Raw genomic sequence first — 21,587 nt, 5'->3', positions numbered from 1 at the left:
GTTTTGCTGCCAGACAGCCTGGTCACTCCCAGCAGATGTTATTGATCAGCTCTTGTGGTGGGATCACCTGGCCTGGATAGATAACACGGGTCCATAAGATTTTTTTGTTGTTGAAAGAAATGAATACTTTTATTCAGCAAGAAAAATCAAATTGGAAAAAAAGAAAGAGACAATAATGTTACAAAATGTTTCTATTTCAAATGCTGTTCTCTTGAACTTTATATAAATCAAAGAATTCAAAAAAAACAAAACAAAGTTTTTATCATTTTCCACAAAAATATTAGAAAGCACAACTGTTTACTAGACTGATTATAAAAAGAAATGTTTCTTGACACCATATCAGCATATACAGTAAGAATGATTTCTGAAGGATCATGTGACACTTAAGACTTTAATACTGACTGCTTTAATTCAGCTTTGCCATCACAGGAATAAATTACATTTTTAAAGTATATTAAGATAGAAAACAGTTTAAATTGTAATAATATTTCATAATTTTACTGTTTTTGCAGTATTTTAGATAAATGCAGCCTTGGTGAGCATGAGAGACTTCTTTCAAAAACATTACCAACCCCCACATTTTTTAACAGTAGTGGATATAATTTTACATATTGTGGTTTGAACAATATATATATATATATATATTTTTTTTTTTTAAATGCAAAGTTGTATTATCTTATACATAGGATACTCCATCACTTGGAGAGAATATTCCGTGACCGGTAGTGAGGAAGGGTCAGGTGTTCCCTGCTTATCATATCCTGCTGTCAAGAACATATCCAGATGAGAATACACCCTGTGCTTGCGTTTCCTAGGACATACAATACATGATGCAACAAACAGGAAGACATCACTCACACAGACGGCCCTGTTAATGCAGGACAAGGATCTGCAGAAAACATTATGTACTGTCTCCACCGGGAGTTCCTGTGTTTAGCATGATTACCAATGGGTTTTTTTCATGCTGTACATCCATCTGACCTGTCTATCCCATTTCTAGACAAAGACAGACTTGAAATGTTTTGGGAAAACTGAAGGAATATTATTACTGCAGGTTTTGTAGTGTAATTTTGTATTGCAAATTAACATTGTGAAGTAAAAAAACATTTTTTAAATACAAAACTTTGACTGTTTTGTTTAAAATGCCACTATTATGCATGTTCAGATATTACTTTTCATGCAGTATGTAATGTAGCTGTTTGTGAAGGTAAAAGATCTGCATAGTTATTGCCTCCTAAAAGAAAGAATCTATTCTGTCTCACTTCCTGTTACACACCAACGTAACAATTTAACAACATGCTGTTTTCATCGCTGAGGAAGACTCCGGAGCTGAAATTGAGATATGGCAACAGGCATTTAATTTCTGACATGCGCTGTAAATGGTAGACCAATCACAACAGACTGGGCCGTCTGACCAATCAGAGCAGAGTAAGCTTGCGGAAAGGAGGGGTTTAGAAAGTCTATAGGCCCTACCATAGCGCCAGGCTAAGTGTTTTTTGCTAGTTTCAGCCTGACGCAGTTATCATTTTCACATCCTGCGCCACATTGTTAAAATAGCAAATGCATTTGCGCCTATTTGTGCACCCATGGGCTTGCTGGTCTGAAAACGAGGTGTGTTCGGGCGCATTGATGGCGCGTTGCTATTTTGAGGCAACAGAAACCTGGTCTAAAGTCAATGGCGCAATATTTTTTGGGTTATTTAATATGCGTGTGCTTTAGTAATATGCGCCTATAGGCGGGTCCAACACGCGCGTACACTCTGATTATTACACACACAGGGACGCGCAGCAGCACACAAACCAGCCAAATATTTAAAATATAAGGATTACAATGTAAAAGATTATTATTGTGTACATAAAGATATGGTGGAATCTGGCTTGTCCCGTAGATGATCTGCTTGCGCACTTTTACCTCGCGCACAAGCAGTTCCGTTTGTGCTCTGGAGATGCGTTCAGTCTTTCCACAATCAAATTCCGTCATGTAAATAGGGAATAGTAATAGTAAATAGCGCGAGCGCAACTGGCATTTAAAGGGAATGGGAGATGAGACTCTGATTGGTTTATTGCACACTCATTACTCATTAAGAGAATAGAGACAACCCTTTTAGACCATTTTTACCATATCATTTTTTTTTTACTAGTTTAACCGTCGTTAAACTAGTAAAAGTGGATTCGGACACGCCCTAAGTGCACTTGCACTGTGCGCTTCGATAGTTAAAATAGGGCCTGAATCTTTAAACAAACTGGTTTCAGACTGTTTGAGAAATGAGGTGATGTGCAAAGTATATTATGAGAGAAAAAAAAAAAAATTGTATGCATTTAAACCAACTGTAGGAGCACTCCAAAACAAAATTAGGAAAAGAGTAAAGAGAGTTGTTGTTTTACTCTGGTATAAGTTAGGTCGACATGTAACAAGACTCAAACAAAAAAACCTGAACACAAAAGACCTTTAAATGAGTTTGATCTTTATTTAGTTGGATAATGTCCACCTCCCTGAACAGTAGTGTCTCACATAGTTTGTCCGCACTGGTTAAAACACAATGAGCAACAGAGCATCTGTGCTTCACACAAGCACACGTACACAAACTACTTCACAATACATTTGCAAACCATATTGCACCCTTATACATGTACATACTTGGTCAAACACACATATACACAACCCTACTTTATGGCCCAAAAAAATCTGATGTGCAAAACTTCTGGAATTTTTTCATTTGAGACTCACATCAAACTGTAAATGGAGCATTAATGAAAGTTTTTGAAGAATGTCAGTTCATTTTATTAGCATGTAATGGTATTGTAGAATACGACAATGTGCTTTATACATTTCTAATGTCACAAATCTGATTGAGGCGGGTGTGTCTCAAGGCACCGAGGCAGATTTTAGGTTTAATTCATCAAACTAAACAGGCTTTTGTTGGAATCAGAGGAGATATTTCACATAAGCAACTGGGCAGTCAAATCAAAGCAGATCAGATTTAAAGGAACAGTACACACAGTAAAGATCCTGTCATTATTTAGTCATGTCCATCAAAATGTGTATAATTTTTTTTTATTATCTCATGTTATTCCAAACCTGTATTTCTTACTTCTGCTGAACCCAAAATACAATATTTTGAAGAATGTTGATAACCAAACAGTTTTGGTTCCCATTGACTTGCATTGTATTTTTGTCCATTTACAATGGAAGTCAATCTGAACCGAAACTTCTTATATACCAACATTCTTCAAAACATCTTCTTCTATGTTCCACAGAAGAAAGTAAGTCATACAGGTTTGAAACTACATGAGGGTGAGTAAATTATGACACAATTTTAGTTTTTTGGAGGACTACCCCTTTAATGTCAGTGATGCCAAATGTCAGTGTACCTCATAACCAATCATGACATGCCAAATTACAATATGTACATAATATGGACGAATTTCAGTAAATAATCACTTGAAGACATGGAATATAGTGTATCAAACTATTTTATGACACTTTATGGGGCTTTTTTTGAGCTTGTATAGAAACAAAACAGATCTCCTTTTGTTGTCAACCACAGTATTTAAATCACAGGTTTGAAAATACATTGTGTTGAGTAAATAATGACAGAATTGTCATTTTCTGGGTGATTTTTCCCTTTGGAGACTATTTAGTTCAGTGCATCAAACCCTATCAATTTACCTTCAGATCCTAAATATCTGCAGGAGAAAATGTGACAGCTCTAGATAACTGCTTTTCAAGGGGTGGATAGAGAGGTAAATAGTTCATTAAATGCTGATATAATAAAGTAAATAGGACTTGATACATATTAGATCCAAAGCCGCTGCTCTTTCAATGGGCATTTGAATGTAGAAACTCTCATTCACATCATTTGAATAAAGTGTTCAGCTGTTTCGCAGAGTCAATCTATTTTTTCTTTTCTTTGGAAATCAGACCGGAATTACTGTATATAAACACTAATATAACCCAAGTTAGTTTAGATATGTTAAGCATTAACATATACAGTATACTATTGACAAGGATACTAGCTCTACGGGTCCATCAAAACACTAAACATTGAGTCTTCTGACATGACGGCTATACAGTTTTAACAGTCTCTTGGTCAGGCTAGAAAGGACTCGCAATCATTAAGATGCCGCCTTAACAAGAAGAGAATACAATTACACCTAGTTATAAAAGGAATTTTGCTTTACTCGTTCCATTTCACCAGTTGTGCATGTAAAACAACAACTGATACTAAGATTCAGAATAAAATTCATGTTTTTCTGCAGTAATTGATGTCTCACACCCCACCCGAGACACAGATCAGTCTGATATACAACACGTTCAAAAGTTTGGGGTCAGTTGGTTTTTTTATTTTTTTTAAAGAAAATATTTTTATTCAGCAAGGATGCATTAAAAGACATTTAAGACATTTATAATGTCACAAAAGGTTTCAACTTCGAATAAATCCTGTTCTTCTGAACTTTCTATTTTTTAAAGAATCCTGAAATATGGATCTTGCTTTCCCCAAACAATTTAGCAACTCTGTTTTTAACATTAAGGATAATAAGAAATGTTTCTTGAGAACCAAATCAGCATATTAGAATGATTTCTGAAGGATCATGTGACACCGAAGACTGGAGTAATGATGCTGAAAATTCAGCGTTGACACCACAGGAATAAATTACATTTTAAAATATGTTCAAATAGAAAACAGTTATTTTAAACTGTAATAATATTTCACAATATTATGTTTTTTTACTTTATCTTTGGTGAGCATAAGATACTTTCATTGACCCCAAACTTTTGAACAGTAGTGTATTAAACATGAAAGTGAAATATATTGATAAAGCATTTTAGCACATCCTTACCAGACGCAAAGCCACAAGTAATTCTTCGGAACGCAAAACAGCTATGCAACATGACACAGTGACAACCAATCCGAAGACACTGATGTTTAATGTAGTTACGTGAAGTAGGTCCAATGAGATTTCACTGTGGGCGAAGCTAGCGAGCACAATAGCGAGCGATCGACAAAATGTGCTGTTTTACATATAATATCTTTTAATCGCAACACGTCTGGTTAGGACACAGTGTTAGAGTCATGATAGCTGAAAAGATGAAATTGAAACTATGGCATAAAAATATAACTGTAAAATCTGAAAGCACACGTAAAACGATTTTAAACACTGCAGACAGTACGACTTGTTTATAATAATAAAAAAACTAAACTAAACTAAAAAAAAAACATACACAGGTCAAAATAGTTGAAAAGGTGGATCATTTTCAAATCCATTCTTGCAATTGAAGCATAAAACACACATTTCAAAGAAGTCACTGTTTTTTTCTATAAGAATGGTTGTCCAGCCATCAATAATTCAACCGCAACCTAAATGCACACTATTCGCTTTTCCAAAATCCATCCAGATTCCAAGCCGCTTCAATCTTACTCTGTAACTTTTCTCTTGGAGGGCGGCACAAGATGAGCAGGCAGTTCGCTTGGAAGCTCGTGACCTTCTAGTTTGACCTTGATCAGGTGGTTGGCCAAGGCAAACTCCTCGTCATCGAGCATCCCATCTTTATCAATGTCAGCCAGCTTCCAGATCTTACCCAGCACAGTGTTTGGCAGCTTGGACTTCACCATCTCCCTCTTGGCATTGGCCCCAGTCACTTTGCCATTGACAGGTGAGAGAGTGTAGAAGATTTCATCATACATGGGTTTGTCACGTGCCACCACCCATTCGACTTCATCAATGCCCTCGCCGGCTCCCTCGCCATATCCGTGTCCGAACGGCCCGTTCATTGTGCCCTCGAAGGCGCCGCCCTTCACCATCTGATTGGGGCGCTGCGTCTCCTCCTGGCGTACCAGAACCATAAGTTGAGCAATGTCGTGGGCCAGCATGTCATCCACGGAATCCAAAAGCTTCATTTTCAGAGGCTGGAACTTGTTCAGATCATGTGCCTGAAGCTGATCCTATTCAGCGGGAAAGAATGTAACAAAAGATCCTGTCAACATCTGTTGATACTTCTAGGGTAAAACAGCTCCACTTCCCTCACATACTCTGTTCCAGACAGGCTGTTGCTGCTTGGTAATATGAATATTTTGATGCTTTGGCTTCTTTTGGAAATAGTTTTGTGTTGGCGGAGAAGAAACATACAAATTTACTGGCCAAATTTTGTCTGAAACGCAAATTACTCAATATTCAATTGTTTGTAGAGCTGTTTTATACAAGCATCAATTATATAAACTGCATTCTTACTCAAGTGGTCATTTTTAACTATAAGACAGACACATAATCAGGTATGGAGAGGTCCACCCAAAGATGAAGCATTTCTATTGCTTTTGTTGATTTAAAAAAGTCACGTGGGCTTGAATGAAATGATGTGGAAAATTGAATGCTGCTTTTTAATGTGCACTGAAAAGTGCCCACTGATTCTAGAGAAAGACCTTTTAAAAGTCCAAGTGAAGCATTCTTGAATCAGTCTCTGTTGTTTCGATTGACCTTACCTGCATTTTCTTAAGATTAGGGAAGTCTCCCGGGGAAATCTGGTGTTCTCTCTCAATGCGGCTGTAGATCTCGCCCAAGCTGTTAATCAGCTCCTTCTTTTTGTTGTCTTTCCCAAAGACTGAAGGCATGTCTTTCTTCAAGGAGCTAATGATGTATGCATGGACCTGTGAGAACACAAAAATAAAGCTCCTTGTAAGTTTATAAAGCAAGCATCAGTAGACTACAGTTACTACTACTATTTCACAAAAAAATGTAAAATAATATGTGAAATAATAGGGGGGAATGTGGAATTATCATGGAGAATTCATATTATTAAAACATTAATTTGTCTTCTTTATCATTTATAATAACAAAAACAGCCCTTAAATACTGCTAAATCAAGCTAGGATGTAAAATGACTGTGAATGGTCGATCCAAATAAAACAGGCTTCAATTTCTTTGTAGATTTTAGTCTGAAATATGACTTGAAAATGTTCTTAACAAGCTTCATTAGATTGTATAGCCTTTATAGAAAAAAAAAATTACACAAGCTACTAAATAAATCATCATGTGTGGCAGAGAGGGGCCTGGCCCCAGCGTGGAAGGAAGGTGACTGTATAAATGATGACAGGAGGGGAAGCACATCTGTATGATCAGGGTGAGGGACAGAACTTAAATGTTCTTTTTCAATGCATTCGACTGGACCTGGAGATCTAAATGGAGTGTGATAAGTGACTAGTACTGACAGTCCCTAACATTTCCTCTTCCAGAACGGGTCTCTTTAACCCAACCCTTGTGTTTTGAGCAACATTTGCACTGATGGGGATAATAAAGGATTTCAGACGTAAATGAACCGACATAAGAGAGTTTCAGTTTCCTTTTAAATGACAGCTTTATGTTTGCCTACCCGAGCTACAGTTATATCTAGCAGGTGGATTGCTGTTGAAAAACATTGTTTTAATGTGGAATCTGGCCATTACAGCAGCTGACAAAAGATAATAAAAACGCTAGGGCTGTCAATTAATACATAAACACTGTGATAATTAAAAAGGTAATATGCTTTAAAAAATAATGCTGGTCCCTCTTTATATTAAGTGTCTTTAACTACTGTGTATTAACATTTAAATTAATCATTTGATACAATGCACTTATTGTGTACACACATATTTTTACATTGTACTTATATTTTTTAATATACCTGCATGTATTTCAATTTCTGTAAATACATCTATAATTACACTATTGACCTTTCTCTTGCACCTTAATTCACCCTTAAACCTACCCATATATATTTTATATTATCATTCGAAAGAATGACGAAAATGAAAGAACGAAAATGTTTAGTTCTGTACATTGGCTTTTATACTTCTATAACTTTTTTACCCTTTCATTTTATGAAGTGCATTCACTTCTGCAATAAATGGTTGTTTGCACTTCATGAATGCTTTGGAATACAGGCCCAAGTTTGCTCTCTTTTTTTTTTAAAGAAGACACTTAGTTAGCAGTTTAAGTTCAGATTTATGCTCAAAAAGGGGGGTTGACAGTTAACAGGTTAAGTCTATTGTTTGTGTTCCTTTGAAGAGAAAAAGTCACACAGGTTTGGAACAAATTGACGATGAGTAAACTTCCTTTAAATGAATGTGCTATTTTAGAATTTGTAATTAAAGCAACGAAGACTGTTAAATCACTCAAGGTCATTTATAATCATGTCTTTATGGGGAATGACATTTTGACTCATGATCCCTCAGTATCTTTCAGCACATCTAACAATCCCCAACTAATCACTGACCCCTGAGTCAAAGTCAAGGACTTTCTTTGCATTTTCTCATCTAGTTTAGCTGGAGCTGATTTCTTGCACAACCAGTATCTTCTATGACCCTTGCGTTCAGTCTTGATCAAAAATGTAGCCAAACATCAAGGAGCCACATCAGCAGACAGTACAGTTTGGAAAATGTCCTCATTACTGTGTAAAGTCTGCAAGTTCAGACAGACAAAATGCCTGTAAACACTCAAAATGCATGCATACACTGCTATTACTTTTACACTAGAGCTATATGCTGGACCACATCAAAAACACGTTGGAACAGCAACATGTTAACTGAATAAATGAAGAAACAGACCTTTTATTCAGAATCACACACACCAAATAGTTTCCCTTTGAACATCAACATATAAAAGCATAAGTGCTGAGACTCAGCTTGTCTTTGTTCTGACAAAACTTGCTTGCCGAACATTAAGCAGTTTGTTAGCCATATCCAGCTTTTGGTTTAGAACTCATCAAGAGTTTGGAACTTATAGGATTAGTTCACCCAAAAATGAACATTCTGGGGCTGTTTACACCTGGCCACTTCATGCGTTTTCTCAGATCGGATAGCTATCTGATTTATCAAAACGATTCCATTTACACCTGGTCACATAAATGTGTTTTTGCGAAACGGATTTAAATCCGATCTTCAATTCCCGCGCTATATGCAGATTTAATGGAGTGCACGTCACCGAAAGCAACAGATATGAGCTGCATTTTATTGATCATCAGCTAAAATTTCTAAATCAAAGACCGCAATAAGAGAGAACGGCAACAGCCCTGGTAAGATCATTTCGTTTCTCTACTTTTAATGATGATGATTGTGTGTTAAGCGTCTCACTTTCACTTTGATTTGCGATAGTTTGCACGTTGGCTTAAGAATAGATGCTCAGCTTCTCATCTGCGGTGATGCGTGTTCCAGTAGCGTCGTCATATCTGGCTATAACATGACATATAGCCTATAACACGCTCTCACACGTTTATTTTTTTAGCATTTTTGGGAGGAGTACAATTTACATATGTGGTTTCAACAACCAGATGCGTTTACACTTGTCCAGTTTCGTCTGGAATGCGGCCCAGACCACCTCCTGAAGTGGTTTGAGCGATCGGATTCAAATCCGTCTCGAATGCATTTCAGAGGGCATTTACACCTGGTCTTTTCACGATCTGATAGCTATCCGATCTGAGAAAACGCATGAAGTGGCCAGGTGTAAACAGCCCCTCTAACTCAAAAAGGAGAATCTACACATATACAAGTGTGTTTAAATTCAGTGTTTTAGATAAAACATCAGGTGGGTCATTTGTTTGCTGGATTACATGACAAACTTGATAGGTTCAAGTAATAAAAGTTTACCTTAGCCAGACGAGCTCTCTTGATCAGATCGTTGAGCTTGCGAAGGGCGGCGTTGCGGGGCAGCGATTGGATATCCTTGAACAGGTCTTGCTCTTCCGCCTCAAACAGCTTGCGATTGTCTGAAATCAGCAACGGATGCGACCAAAACGATCCTATGTAGACACGAATCACCTCAGGTGTGTTGACGATCTTCCCCAGCGACCACATGAGGGCGCCGTAGACGCGCATCAACTGCTGCGTCTCGATCTGGTCGGCCTTGTTGAGCACCACACGGATCTTGTCCTCGTGGTTCTTGAGGGCCTTGATGACCTCAGAGAACTCGTCCGAGATGTCCAGCTTGTGGGCGTCGAACAGCAGGATGATGCGGTCCACGCGTTCGGCGAACCACTCCAACACCGCAGCAAAGTCATAGCCTGAAGGAGAGATTGGAAAAGAGATTGATATCCTGTCCAATATCTACGGTTCACAAAGCTTTTGTACCGCATGGATGCTACCACGAGAGCGGAGAGGCAGCCGGCCAATCAGAATGGGTAAAATGACCTTGTTAGACGCTCAATAGCACTGAAGCTGTTGACTCTTTTCCAAGTATCGTTAAAATGCTCAGGCCTGTTGTGGTTTTTATGATCTAATGTCTGCCAGTTAATGGCTTCTGCAGCTCTCTCTGGGGATGTAGCGAGTCAAACAGCAAATCCACCATTCAAGAGGACAGCAAGATGATGATTCATTTTAAAGGCTGCATTATGTAGAATATTTTGGAAATATTTTAAGTCAATTATGTATTTAGATGCACTAAGCAATATTAGCAAATGCCTTTCCATATTAAAAGTCAGTTTAAATAATAATAATAATATTCACATTATTATATACGTTATTTTTTTAAGATAATATAACACTGTTTTACTTGTAAAATTCCCTACAGTATATGCATTTTCAGGCATTTGTAAATACTTCTACTGTAAGTCAAGTCTACATCAAGTACTGAAGATGTTTATGGCAAAAGCCCATCTGTGTGATTCAGAATGACCCTTTTTTAAAGTCTGGCTCTCATTTTAAGGAGCTGCAGACCCTTTATGGAGGAGTGTAAAACTAGCTTTTACATTATCTGGGTGACTGCATGTTCAACTTCCTAGCTGCTGAGATTTTAAAAGGCGTCAGAATCCTTCAAATGAACCTAATGCTACGGTCTAATTAGTCTTGTAATACACGATGCGATATCTCCAAATCCATTTGCATTGCTGCAATGGAACAGAGGATAAAAAAGACTTGATTCTAGGACATTTGATGAATAAAAAAATATATATGTTATGCCAATGCAATACAGTTCAAATTAATCAGAAACCACACCGCTGTGTCCTAATCAGCCTCAACAGGAGATAGGCTAGTTATTGTGCAGTGTTTGCTTTTAGTGGTGACAAATTACTATCCCATTGCAAGCGGTTAGGACACTGTGTGCTTGTGACAAGAAAATCATAATATTGCTAGATATAAAGTTTACACTGGCAGAAGAAAAACCTTGAAAAGATACTCATAAATAACATTACATGCTAAAACTGAAATTAAAAATTAAAAAGCTATGTAGAAATAATTTAAAAACAGAAACTAGTAAAAAGAAAGACTAAAATTGAAATATTATAATATTATATAAATACTTTAAATATTCTTAATAATAGTATATACATTTTTTATATTATTATACTATTATACAGGGCTCTAGACTGCAACCAAATGGTAGCATTTTGAAACTTTTTTCTTGCTAGTTCGAGTACATTTTGTTGGAGGTTGCACTGGTGTGACCAACTGATAAGAGCTGCCATTTCTGTTGAATATGAGAAACATCAAACGGCAAACAAAAAGTAAGCACAATGAAACCGTGCTTTTTGTTTGAGCTGTGCAGCACGGACAATTTATCAGCCCGGACCAATATTAGACAGCACGGCGTGAGATCGATCACGACACCATTTTTACACAGAGCCAGCCGCCAGGAGATCCAGTAAGAAAGCGTTTGAATTCACTGCAGTATTATCGCTGCAAGAAGAGAAGCATTCACAGAATTCTCTGTTATAAACCATAGATATCAGATCAAACAGCGCTGATGTGGAAACCAAAAGAAACATTGTGTCATGAACAAACAAGTTATAGAAGGCTTTTAGTAGTAACGCTAACTGTAACCATGGTATTGTGGCAGAAATGGTTTCATTTCAGGGTTCATACAATCTTTTGAGAGTGAAACCTTTTTCAAGGACTTCAAAGCTATAAATATTATTCAGTTTAAATGTTATTAAATGTTATTTTTACATGATGACCAAAAATAAAAATTATTTACATTATATTTAGTTTTTACATGTTACTGTTGTTAATAATATTTATTGTTATCTGCATCTCAACTAGCTCAGTGCTCTACTGTCAAATGTACTGTCAAATTGCTGCACATATTAATGCAAAACAATAGTAAATTAAATTACATTTACCCCCAGCGCTACCAAATCAGGTGCTGGTGCCATCATCTGTAGAACTTTCTCAAATCTCAAACGTTAGTCTGGAGCACTGTTATAGTTTTTATAATTAATATTTTGAATTAGCTTTACTATTTCAATAATTACCATTTAGGACACACTTGATGGGAAAACAATATGAAGGTTTATGAATAACTAATATATTCCACCCTGGAATGTTAATTTTTTTTTTCTGAAAGGAGAAAAGGCAATGATGACTGACCAAGCTTTGCTTTTGAGCTAGGTCAATCTGTCATTGCTTTTGTTCTGATGTATATCTTCTGTAACATCATCCAGATTAGTGCGAGTTACAGCGTCAGTGCACCACCTTTATACCCAAAGGGTTTTGGCACGGCCGTGATTGAAAAAAAGAGTATATTTCCATAAGTTATAAGTTGGCAGTTCTGTTGGGAGGAATTAGTGTGTTAATATTTCAAATCAGTGACATGGAATATGGCCGACATAAACATTTCTTCCACAGGAAGATTCCATGCCTACAGGAATGGGGTGGACCATCCCTTCCGATTTGGCAGTTTCACACGGAGAGGCTTTATTGTCACCTGCAATAGTGTGGTTTTTCTTTTCAACAACTTATAGATCTCTATCCAGTACTGTTGTAACTTCAGACTGAGACTAGCAAACTCAAATATCTAAGAAAGACAACATCTACAGTAACAGACACATGAGACGGTGTCATTGAGAGCAGGACAATAACAGCGGTGAAACTGGGCTTGGCATTACAGATGTGATTATATTGTTGAAGAGGGACAGATCTGAGTGTTAATATCAGGAGGCCCTGTGATTTCACAGCACGTCTGGAGTGCTGGAACTTCATTGGCGTAATAAGCTGCAGGTGTTAACAGTAGTTTGGCAATATCTACAATACCTCCATACGGACATTTATGCAGGCTGCTATAACCACAGCCATCTTCTGTAGCAACTGTTCATGGGAAGAAAAAGATACAAAGATATCAAATTACAGTTACACAGGGAAAAAAGGATAGACTTTTAATTAGAAATGTCTCAAATTCTTCCTTTAATGACAAAAGTGAAAGTTTAGGTAGTTAATGGCACTAGAAACAGAAATACAGAATGGAATGAATAGATAAAATAAAAAAAACATGGGGGGAAAGGGAAATGAAAGAAAATGATTTTGGCTGATGCTGTGCTGCATTTCTACACTGCAACGTCCTGAACTGATGAAGATGTTAAAAATATATGTCAATCATACAACATGCACAATAAAAAACAAACAAACAAAAAACAATCATAAAAAACATCATTTCAATGGACAATGTCTAGACGGACATCATTGAAACTACTGATTTCTTTCAGTTCGGTTAAAGGGGTGGTATAATGCCCTTTTCACAAGATGGAAAATAAGTCTTTGATGTCCCCAGTGTGTATGTGAAGTTTTAGCTCAAAATACCCGACATATATTTTTATATAGCATGTTAAAATTGTCACTTTTTGAGGGTGAGCAAAAACGCACCGTTTTGTGTCTGTTCCTTTAAATGCAAATGAGCTGCTGCTCCCCGCACAGAGGGCGGAGCTTCAAGAGCTTGCACTCACATGGACATGCACTGAAAATTTCAAAAACTTTTAGCCTTTTATGTTCAAACCGGATTCAGACAATGATGGAGAGACTCAAGAAGAGGTGACAACATGTAGAATGCAACAGGACATTTCTGAATCGTTAGTTGATGAATTTATATAGCTTATGTGTAGTTATCTTCTAGTCATTGATTAGCATATTCTGTCTTGATAATCTATAAATCGTGTTCAGGGGACGGGGTTTATGTAAATTTTAGGGTTGGTAATGTCACTAACCCTGGAAGAATGTCATGTAGTCCCTACCAGCCGTTTGTTGTAGTCCTTAAAAAGCTATTTCTTTAAAAGCAAATATCTCCCTTTGGTTTGAACTTTGAGCATTGTAACTTTGCAGATGTTGTTTATGCTCAAACAGCAACATTACATACTAACTAAAGTTAAAAAAGTGAAATCATAATCAACCACCCCTTTAAGATGTTGATTCAGTAACCGCTCCTATGAATTCAGTTCAGTGAAAGTCAGACTGATTCAAACTGGTAATCCAACATTTGAACTATACATTAAGAGATCCAACTGATTTGTCCAAGAATCAGACTACACTGGTTGTGCTGTATGTTTTTGATTCACTAAATAGAACCAACTCATGACAGTCATTTGTTTATGAATCAGATTACAATGGTTGTGCTGGGTGTTATCGGTTCAATGAAAAGAACATGCTGATAAGAGTAATTTGATTATGAATCAGATTACACCGTATGAGCCGGATGCTAGTGATTTGCTAAAAAGAACAAGGTCATAAGAATCCTTTGTTAAAGGAGTCATAACCTAGTATTACCTTGGATACCCACGCTCTATTATAGTCTTTCAGGCCCTTCTAAAAAAGAAAAGTGGAAAAAAAGTGGAAAAAAAATAAACACAGAGCTCCTCTGACCCTTATTTCTGAAGGCATTATTGTCTCGCGAGATCTGATGCGATATTTTGGCTGTCGTGGACGGTCATTGTAATAATGCAAATGTGCTGGATATTACTGATTCACTGAAAAGAACCATCTCATAAGAATCATTTGTTTGTGAATCAGACTACACCAAGGCTGTGTCCGAAATTGCCCCATACCCTTAAATAGGGCACTATTTGAGGGGACAGCCATTCGTAGTGGTGTCTGAAACCATTGTGGACGTTATTGAGTGCACTCATTCAATCCCACAATGCACCACAATAACAAGTGTACAACTGATGCGGCTCAACGGCTAGAGAATATCCATAATGCACTGTGAGAGTCGCGCGGTGAATGAATTCCTGCGTCTCGCCAGGAGATGGCGCCGCAGCTGGATCAATCATCCATCCATTTTCCAAACCGCGCTGGTCCAGCGCAATATCATACAGGTACAAATTTCTTTTTAATTGATTATTAAATTGTTTAATTACAGTTTATACATGCTAGTTTCCATGACAGAGTTCAGGATAGATCTTTTCATTACTACTGGAGCTGAGCTAATAATTAATTATTAAACAGCAAGCACAAACTATGCAAAAGCTGCAGCCCTTCCGGGGCACTCAGTGTCCAAATTCACTCACTTGTTTTAATTCACTCCTTCAAGTGGACTATATTACTGGAGTAACGTAGGGAATAGTGAATGAGGGTATAGGGGGCGATTTCGAACACAGTTCGAAACATGTCTGATGCGACTAAATGGCAAACATATTCACAGCAAGTTTAATGCAAAATTTACATCATTCAATAATTAAGTCAATAGGATTAAAAAATGTTTGTCAAATTAAGACTTTTTAATCTCAATGTAGGCTACAAGGTGTTTCACATATTATTGCAATCTGAGCCCCTAACCTTTTTCTAATTCAAGACAAACAACATCAGGTGTGAGGTTTTGAGCTCTGTGTGGTTCAGAGCCAAGGTATTATTTAACATAGTATTCTACTACAACACTAATGCCATTAAATGAACCTTAACCACAAACAGAGCAATTTAAGTGACCAATGCGTATCTACAAACCTACACCGGAGCCACTCTCATCTGTTAAACAGTCAGCTGAACATATAATACAACAGAACTCCAGTGATTGGATTTGGCAGGAAGTATTTCCTGAAGGAAACAAGGTCTATTTCACAGCACCTGACTGCGGTGGAGGTAGAGGAGAGCTGGGAATGATAAAGCTATCTTGGGAGCAGCGCTGGCAAGCGGTCAATAGAGCCTTACAGCTGCACGCTCAGAAACACGCTGCTCTGCCAAACACTTGAAAATGGAGTAGAAGAGAGGGAGAAAGGGATAAGGGGTCCTACAGTATTACAGCGATGAAAAGTTGAATGATGAAGCTAATGGCCATTCTCTACTAAATGACTCTCTAAGCAGTGGAGTAACTAGGATCATATGGGTCCAACTGCAAAAAACCCCCAAAAAAACGTACAAAAAGATGTGCGTATGTGTGTATAATATATATATATATATATATATATATATATATATATATATAAATATATATATATATATATATATATATATATATATACATACACACACACATACGCACACACACACATACATAAAAAAATACGACTTTAATATTGGTATCATGGTCGGCTGTATTGCGAATATACTGTATGCTGTGTCGGTGTTTGTCAGACAAAGTTTATAATGCGTTTTTTCTGCGAGGTATCTTGTAATGGATGCTTTAAAAAGTGCTGATGGTTGTCAGAACTGTTCAGACGTTATTAATGGAGTCATCTGGGTGAGGAAGCATCTTTCAGTGCTGGTGCTCTATTCTTTACATCAGTAAGGTTAATCTGACATTGATAATGCAGGTGCTGTCAGGAAAAGGCTGAGTTAATCTCACCTAGCCACTTTATAATTATATATTAGCGTCATTAAGATTTTTTTTAAAGAAATTTATACTTTTATTCAGCAAGGATGCATTAAATTGATCAAAAGTGGCAGGAAAGACTTACATTGTTAGAAAAAAATTCTAAGAAATGCGAGTCTTTTGAACTTTCTAATCTATTCAAAGACTCCTGAAAAGAATGCATCACTGTTTTCATGTTTTCTGAAAGATCATGTGACACTGAAGACTGGAGTAATCATGCTAAAAAATGTTGCTTTGCCATCCCAGGGATGAATAATAAAATTGAAAAGAGTTATTTTAATTTGTAGTATTTCACAATATTACTGTATTTATTTTTTTGATCAAATAAATACAGCCTTGGTGCGCATAAGAGACTTAAAAAAAAAAAAAGTGTATGTAAATGTTTCTCTACATGTACAATGGGGTCCACAAGTCGAAGATCTCAAATGAAAATGCTTCTATTTTGTATTTTTCTATGTTAAAACATTTTCCCCATTACAAATTATATTACTAGCATAAGTCGTCAAACTGAAAAAGTAAGTTAAGAATTATAAATTGTCCAATTTCTTAATTAGTGTTGAATTTTATTATGTTTCTTATGTCATTTTTATATCAAATCATGTCATTATGTTTTAAATATTTCAAAATCCTAAAACTTTATGTATAGGTTTAAATTTGATTTTTAATGTGGTCTCAGACTCTTGGGACCCACTATATATCTTCTGCAAAGCTCTTTATAAACACTACAGAATTGAGTGCAAGAAAGAAAATCAGACCTGACAGTTTCAGCCTGTTTTTATGTTGTGCGTGTTTATTTATTTTTTATCAAATGATGACCATGAAAGACCTGTGGGTGTGCCGTCTGGGACAAGGCTGAGTAGAAAGACAATAAGAGCAGCTATAATTACAGCTGCATAACACATACACACACAGCGAGCATAAACATGAACACATGCACCTGGCTGAACACACCTGGCCAAATCCTCCTCACAAACAGATCTCACAGAGCACACAGGCAATCCAGGAACAACAGACATCTTGGCTTACTGATTTAATTGAGTGCATATGAACCACTGCCTACAGGAAGAAGCGAAATGTGCTGCCTGTAGTCATGAATATGAGAGAGAACGTTCCTCACTGTCATCTCATGTGACTGCGGGAGAAATTCCACAGTCACGCTTGACATAATCAAAGAACAGAGGGCACATGACAGACATTTTCTCATTACGTCCTGCTAAATACAACCATCACACTGACGTGTAAATGAGACTTCTGGAGAGAGAAAAAGAAGACAGCAGGGATGCTAATTTAACAAATCTGGGTCTGACTCTGATTCTTTAAAGCGTTAGTTCACCCAAAAATGGGGAAAAAAGTGTCATCATTTACTCACCCTCATGTCATCAAACCCGTAAGACTTCCATTCATCTTCAAAACAAATTAAGATTTCTGTCCCTCCACTGACACTCCACACAACTACCACTTTGACGCTTCAAAAAGTTCATAAAGAGATCATAAAACTAATCCATATGAATCGATCAGTTTAGTCTAAATTTTATGAAGAGTTGTATAAACATAGCCATTATGTTAAGACAGTGTCTTAAGATCTAGTAAGGCCCACTTAGCAGTTAGTCAATTGGCATTCAGTCTTACTTTTCAGTATCAAATTAGGCCAATCTACATTTGTATGCAACTGATTTAAAAAAAAAGTTATGAGCAGTCTTAAAGAAAAAAAAGATCTTAGTGGTTTATGCAACCGGCCCCAGTTCTTGATTCTCAATCCTGAAAAAAAGAGAGACAGACGATGAGAGAAAGTGAAAGAGATAACTGTTCTAGCAACTCATGTTCAAGCAGGAAGATTGATCGCAAAACACTAGATTAATGCTATGAATAAAGCAGAATGCAGTTTGGTGTAACTCATGTGTGAGAACACTCCAAATGACTCAATCCACAATTCAATGGCAACTTTAAAAGCTCAACAACAACATGTTCATTGCAATCAATAGCTCTTTAAAGCCATAGCTACAGACGAGCACACACCAAAATCATTATCGTTAATTTAAAACCCTTTTAGCACCACATGTTGTAAGGTTAGAAAAACTGGAAGAGAGGGAAACTCTCTGAGAGAACAAAGGAAATTAACATTTGAACTCACTCAGAATCATCCTAATCTACATTTCTTTCCCTCTTCCCCCATCCCTTCTCCCTCATGCTGAAATCACCAAAATTCACCCAAGAATCTATATGGTTTAATGTGAATAATTATCATACAGTATTACACATGTTTGGTATCATTTGAAATGTCTCAGTGCGACTGGTACAAAGGTACCCTGGTAATCCAGAGTTCTCGCGAGAGCACAAGTTGAATTTGCTCAGCGAGTTACTCTGGTGTCGAATAATGATGCTCATTAAATATGCCCCACAATCTGAGCTGCACCAATCACATCGGGTTATCTGATATAGGCGGGCCAGAGGCGAGCTAAACAGATGACGACAGCGCTGTGACGTCGAAGTCATTAGTAAACATTGCAAGATGGCTATGGATGAATACCAGTTGTTTGAAACGGCTTTGGCCGCTACAATGAACGAGTTAGTCTTGGCTTTTTATCTAAAACAGGAACAGAAGACGCCGCTCGAATCGTTCCTTTGCAAGAAGGAAGTTTTTGCTGTTTCGCCGACCGGATACGGTAAAAGTATAATCAGAGAATGTCTAATAAGGTTAGCTCCGCTAGTGGCTGGGGTTTATTGTTGTGATTGGTTGTAGTGTTATCCAATTGACCCGTCGCTAAGCCACGCCCGAAAACCACCACAGGCCAATCGTGGCTTAGCAACCGTAACTAGGCGTGGGAGGTCTGGCAAGCTTTCGAGCGAGAGGGAAACATGCCGAAGCGTTGTGCGTATGGATTGTGCAAATGTGATACCCGGTATCCTAAAAGTTTGGACGGGGTGGTGGATTTTGTTCCCTTCCCAAAACCTAAAACCCAAGGGGAGAAATGCCGGGCGTCATCTTAATTTATAAAGCGCTTTTAACAATGTAGATTGTTCCAAAGCAGCTTTACATTGATAATAGGAAATTAAAAGTAAAGTGTTTTGGCTTTATAGCAGCTCTAGAATAAAGTTATTGTCCAGCTCGTGGATCAAGCAGTGTGATTAAAGGCAAGACGGAGGCTCACTGACATAATTTAACGTTACTTACAAATATATTTCAGCATTTTGTTAATCGACGGCCAAACTAGTAACGTTACCCCAATCCGATCGAGACTCTCCCGGTGTTAGTTCTAGTAAAAGTAAAAGGTAAAAGGAGGGAACATCAGGGGGCTTGCCGGAGATCTCCAAGGAAAAGGTTGGTATGCAAACTTAATCAGTTAATAACAGTAGTCACTAATGTCACACGACGTGTGAGCAGTAACGTTAGCCTGGCGCACTACAAATATAAGTGGGAGAATGTTATCATTGCAAAGTGGTCAGGCTAATGTCTTGTGTTTATTCCACAATACATATGGATAAGCTGTTTGATTTATAAATATAAGAATATTTTCAAATTTCACTTACGCTGCTGTGCATGCACAAAGCTGTTCCTCAATTTGTGTGTTTCCCATTTGAATGGTCAGCATATGAGGCGGTTGCTGCTTGCGCTGGGACCTAACGACGTTATAGACTTTAGCTTAAATTTTGATGAAATTATTCTCTAATCGTTTGCATATTATGTCGTGGATATAGCCCTCGAATGCATACTGCAGTCTTGCTCTCTCATATTTTCACCCGTTCGCCAAAAATGACTAATTAGCTCCTTAGGAATGTCTGAAACCAGTGCATACATACTGTAATAGACGTGCCAGGCGCAAAAGCTTGACAGGCGTAGCAACAGTAACTAAGGAGGGCGGGGCTTAGCGAAGGGTCAATTGCATGCAGCGAGATTTTCAAACGTACACTTGGTGCCGACCCTCGAGCAGGGCGATTTTCATTAGTCGACGCCAGACCATTAATCTTTTAGATTTAGGTCTGGATTTCCAGGCTAGTACAAAGGTCTCATTTCCAAAGAAGTAAAACAAAAGGTAATAAAGTTTTTAAGAGTTTAGAGATAACTCGCACACAAAGGAGAGTGGGTCTTCCATGCAAATAGCCTCCTGCTCTCGAAAGGTGTAAACTCCGAATGCAAATTCTCATTGTTAGCAAATGTTTCCATGTGAAAAGAAGTTTCTGTTTATATAATAAAAGGCAACAAGAGGCTCAGCGCGATTTGTAGCTCGAATTGGCCCATGATGCTGAGAGTGACTGAGACCCTCAGCATTATGTATTTACTAATGTCAAGGTTTGCATCTTCTCTCTTTATTCCAGAGCATTTGATGTTTTGTATCTATCATCTTTGAACTGATTATGAAATTGGCATGATACATTTACCTGACATAATAAATTGTAAACATTTGATTTTATTCTAACAGACTCTGACATTACTTTCAGTAAAGAGTTAAAAAGAATAGTCAAACCATTCGCTTACATTTAATGATGGACAGATATCATTAAAACCTTTTCATTTATGGAGTCAGATGAAATAACGAGAAAAATAAATTTTCTCATATGTATTCATTTAATCAAATTACTTTGCCACGAGGAATGACAGTATCGCGCAAAAACCGGATGCCTCCATTCGGCCGATCGAGTCGGGCTTAACATGTCTACTCTATGTCTACTTTATTTTAAAACATAATTATTTTGATGTTAAAATACTTTTCCCTGTTTACCTAAGAAAGACTGCTAGTACAGCATTTGTCAACTGAGTGTAAACACTGTGAATAGAATACTACTGTACACTTTACTGTTCCAAAGTTTGAGTTAAAATATATTTGAAAGACGTCTTATGCTCATCACTGCTGTATTTATCAAAAGCACAGTAAAACAGTAATAGTGTAAAATTTGATTAATTTAAAATTACTGTTCTCTATTTTAATACATTTCGAAATGTAATCTATTCCTGTAATGGCAAAGCTGAATGTTCAGCATCATTACTCCAGTCTTCAGTGTCATTTGATCCTTCAGAAATCATTCTAATATGCTGATTTGATGCTCAAGAAATATTGC

General features: G+C 37.2%; 1 protein-coding gene across 1 annotated transcript in view; it reads right to left on the bottom strand.

Annotated features, from left to right (window-relative positions):
- Window positions 1–2,448: 2,448 nt before the first annotated feature.
- ehd3 (EH-domain containing 3) overlaps window positions 2,449–21,587 on the bottom strand; it is a 28,119-nt gene continuing 8,980 nt past the window's right edge. Inside the window, exons 5-7 of the mRNA XM_084090188.1 lie at window positions 9,617–10,029; window positions 6,479–6,643; window positions 2,449–5,944 (exon numbers count right to left, since the gene is read on the bottom strand). Of these exons, the coding sequence (XP_083946314.1) occupies window positions 5,417–5,944; window positions 6,479–6,643; window positions 9,617–10,029 (1,106 nt within the window). The 3' untranslated portion in view covers window positions 2,449–5,416. The remainder of the gene's footprint in view (window positions 5,945–6,478; window positions 6,644–9,616; window positions 10,030–21,587) is intronic.

The sequence above is a fragment of the Abramis brama genome (genome assembly GCF_963993115.1).
Source record: "Abramis brama genome assembly, chromosome: 18".
Taxonomy (NCBI): Eukaryota; Metazoa; Chordata; class Actinopteri; order Cypriniformes; family Leuciscidae; genus Abramis; species Abramis brama.
This window is presented reverse-complemented; position numbering and strand designations above follow the sequence as displayed.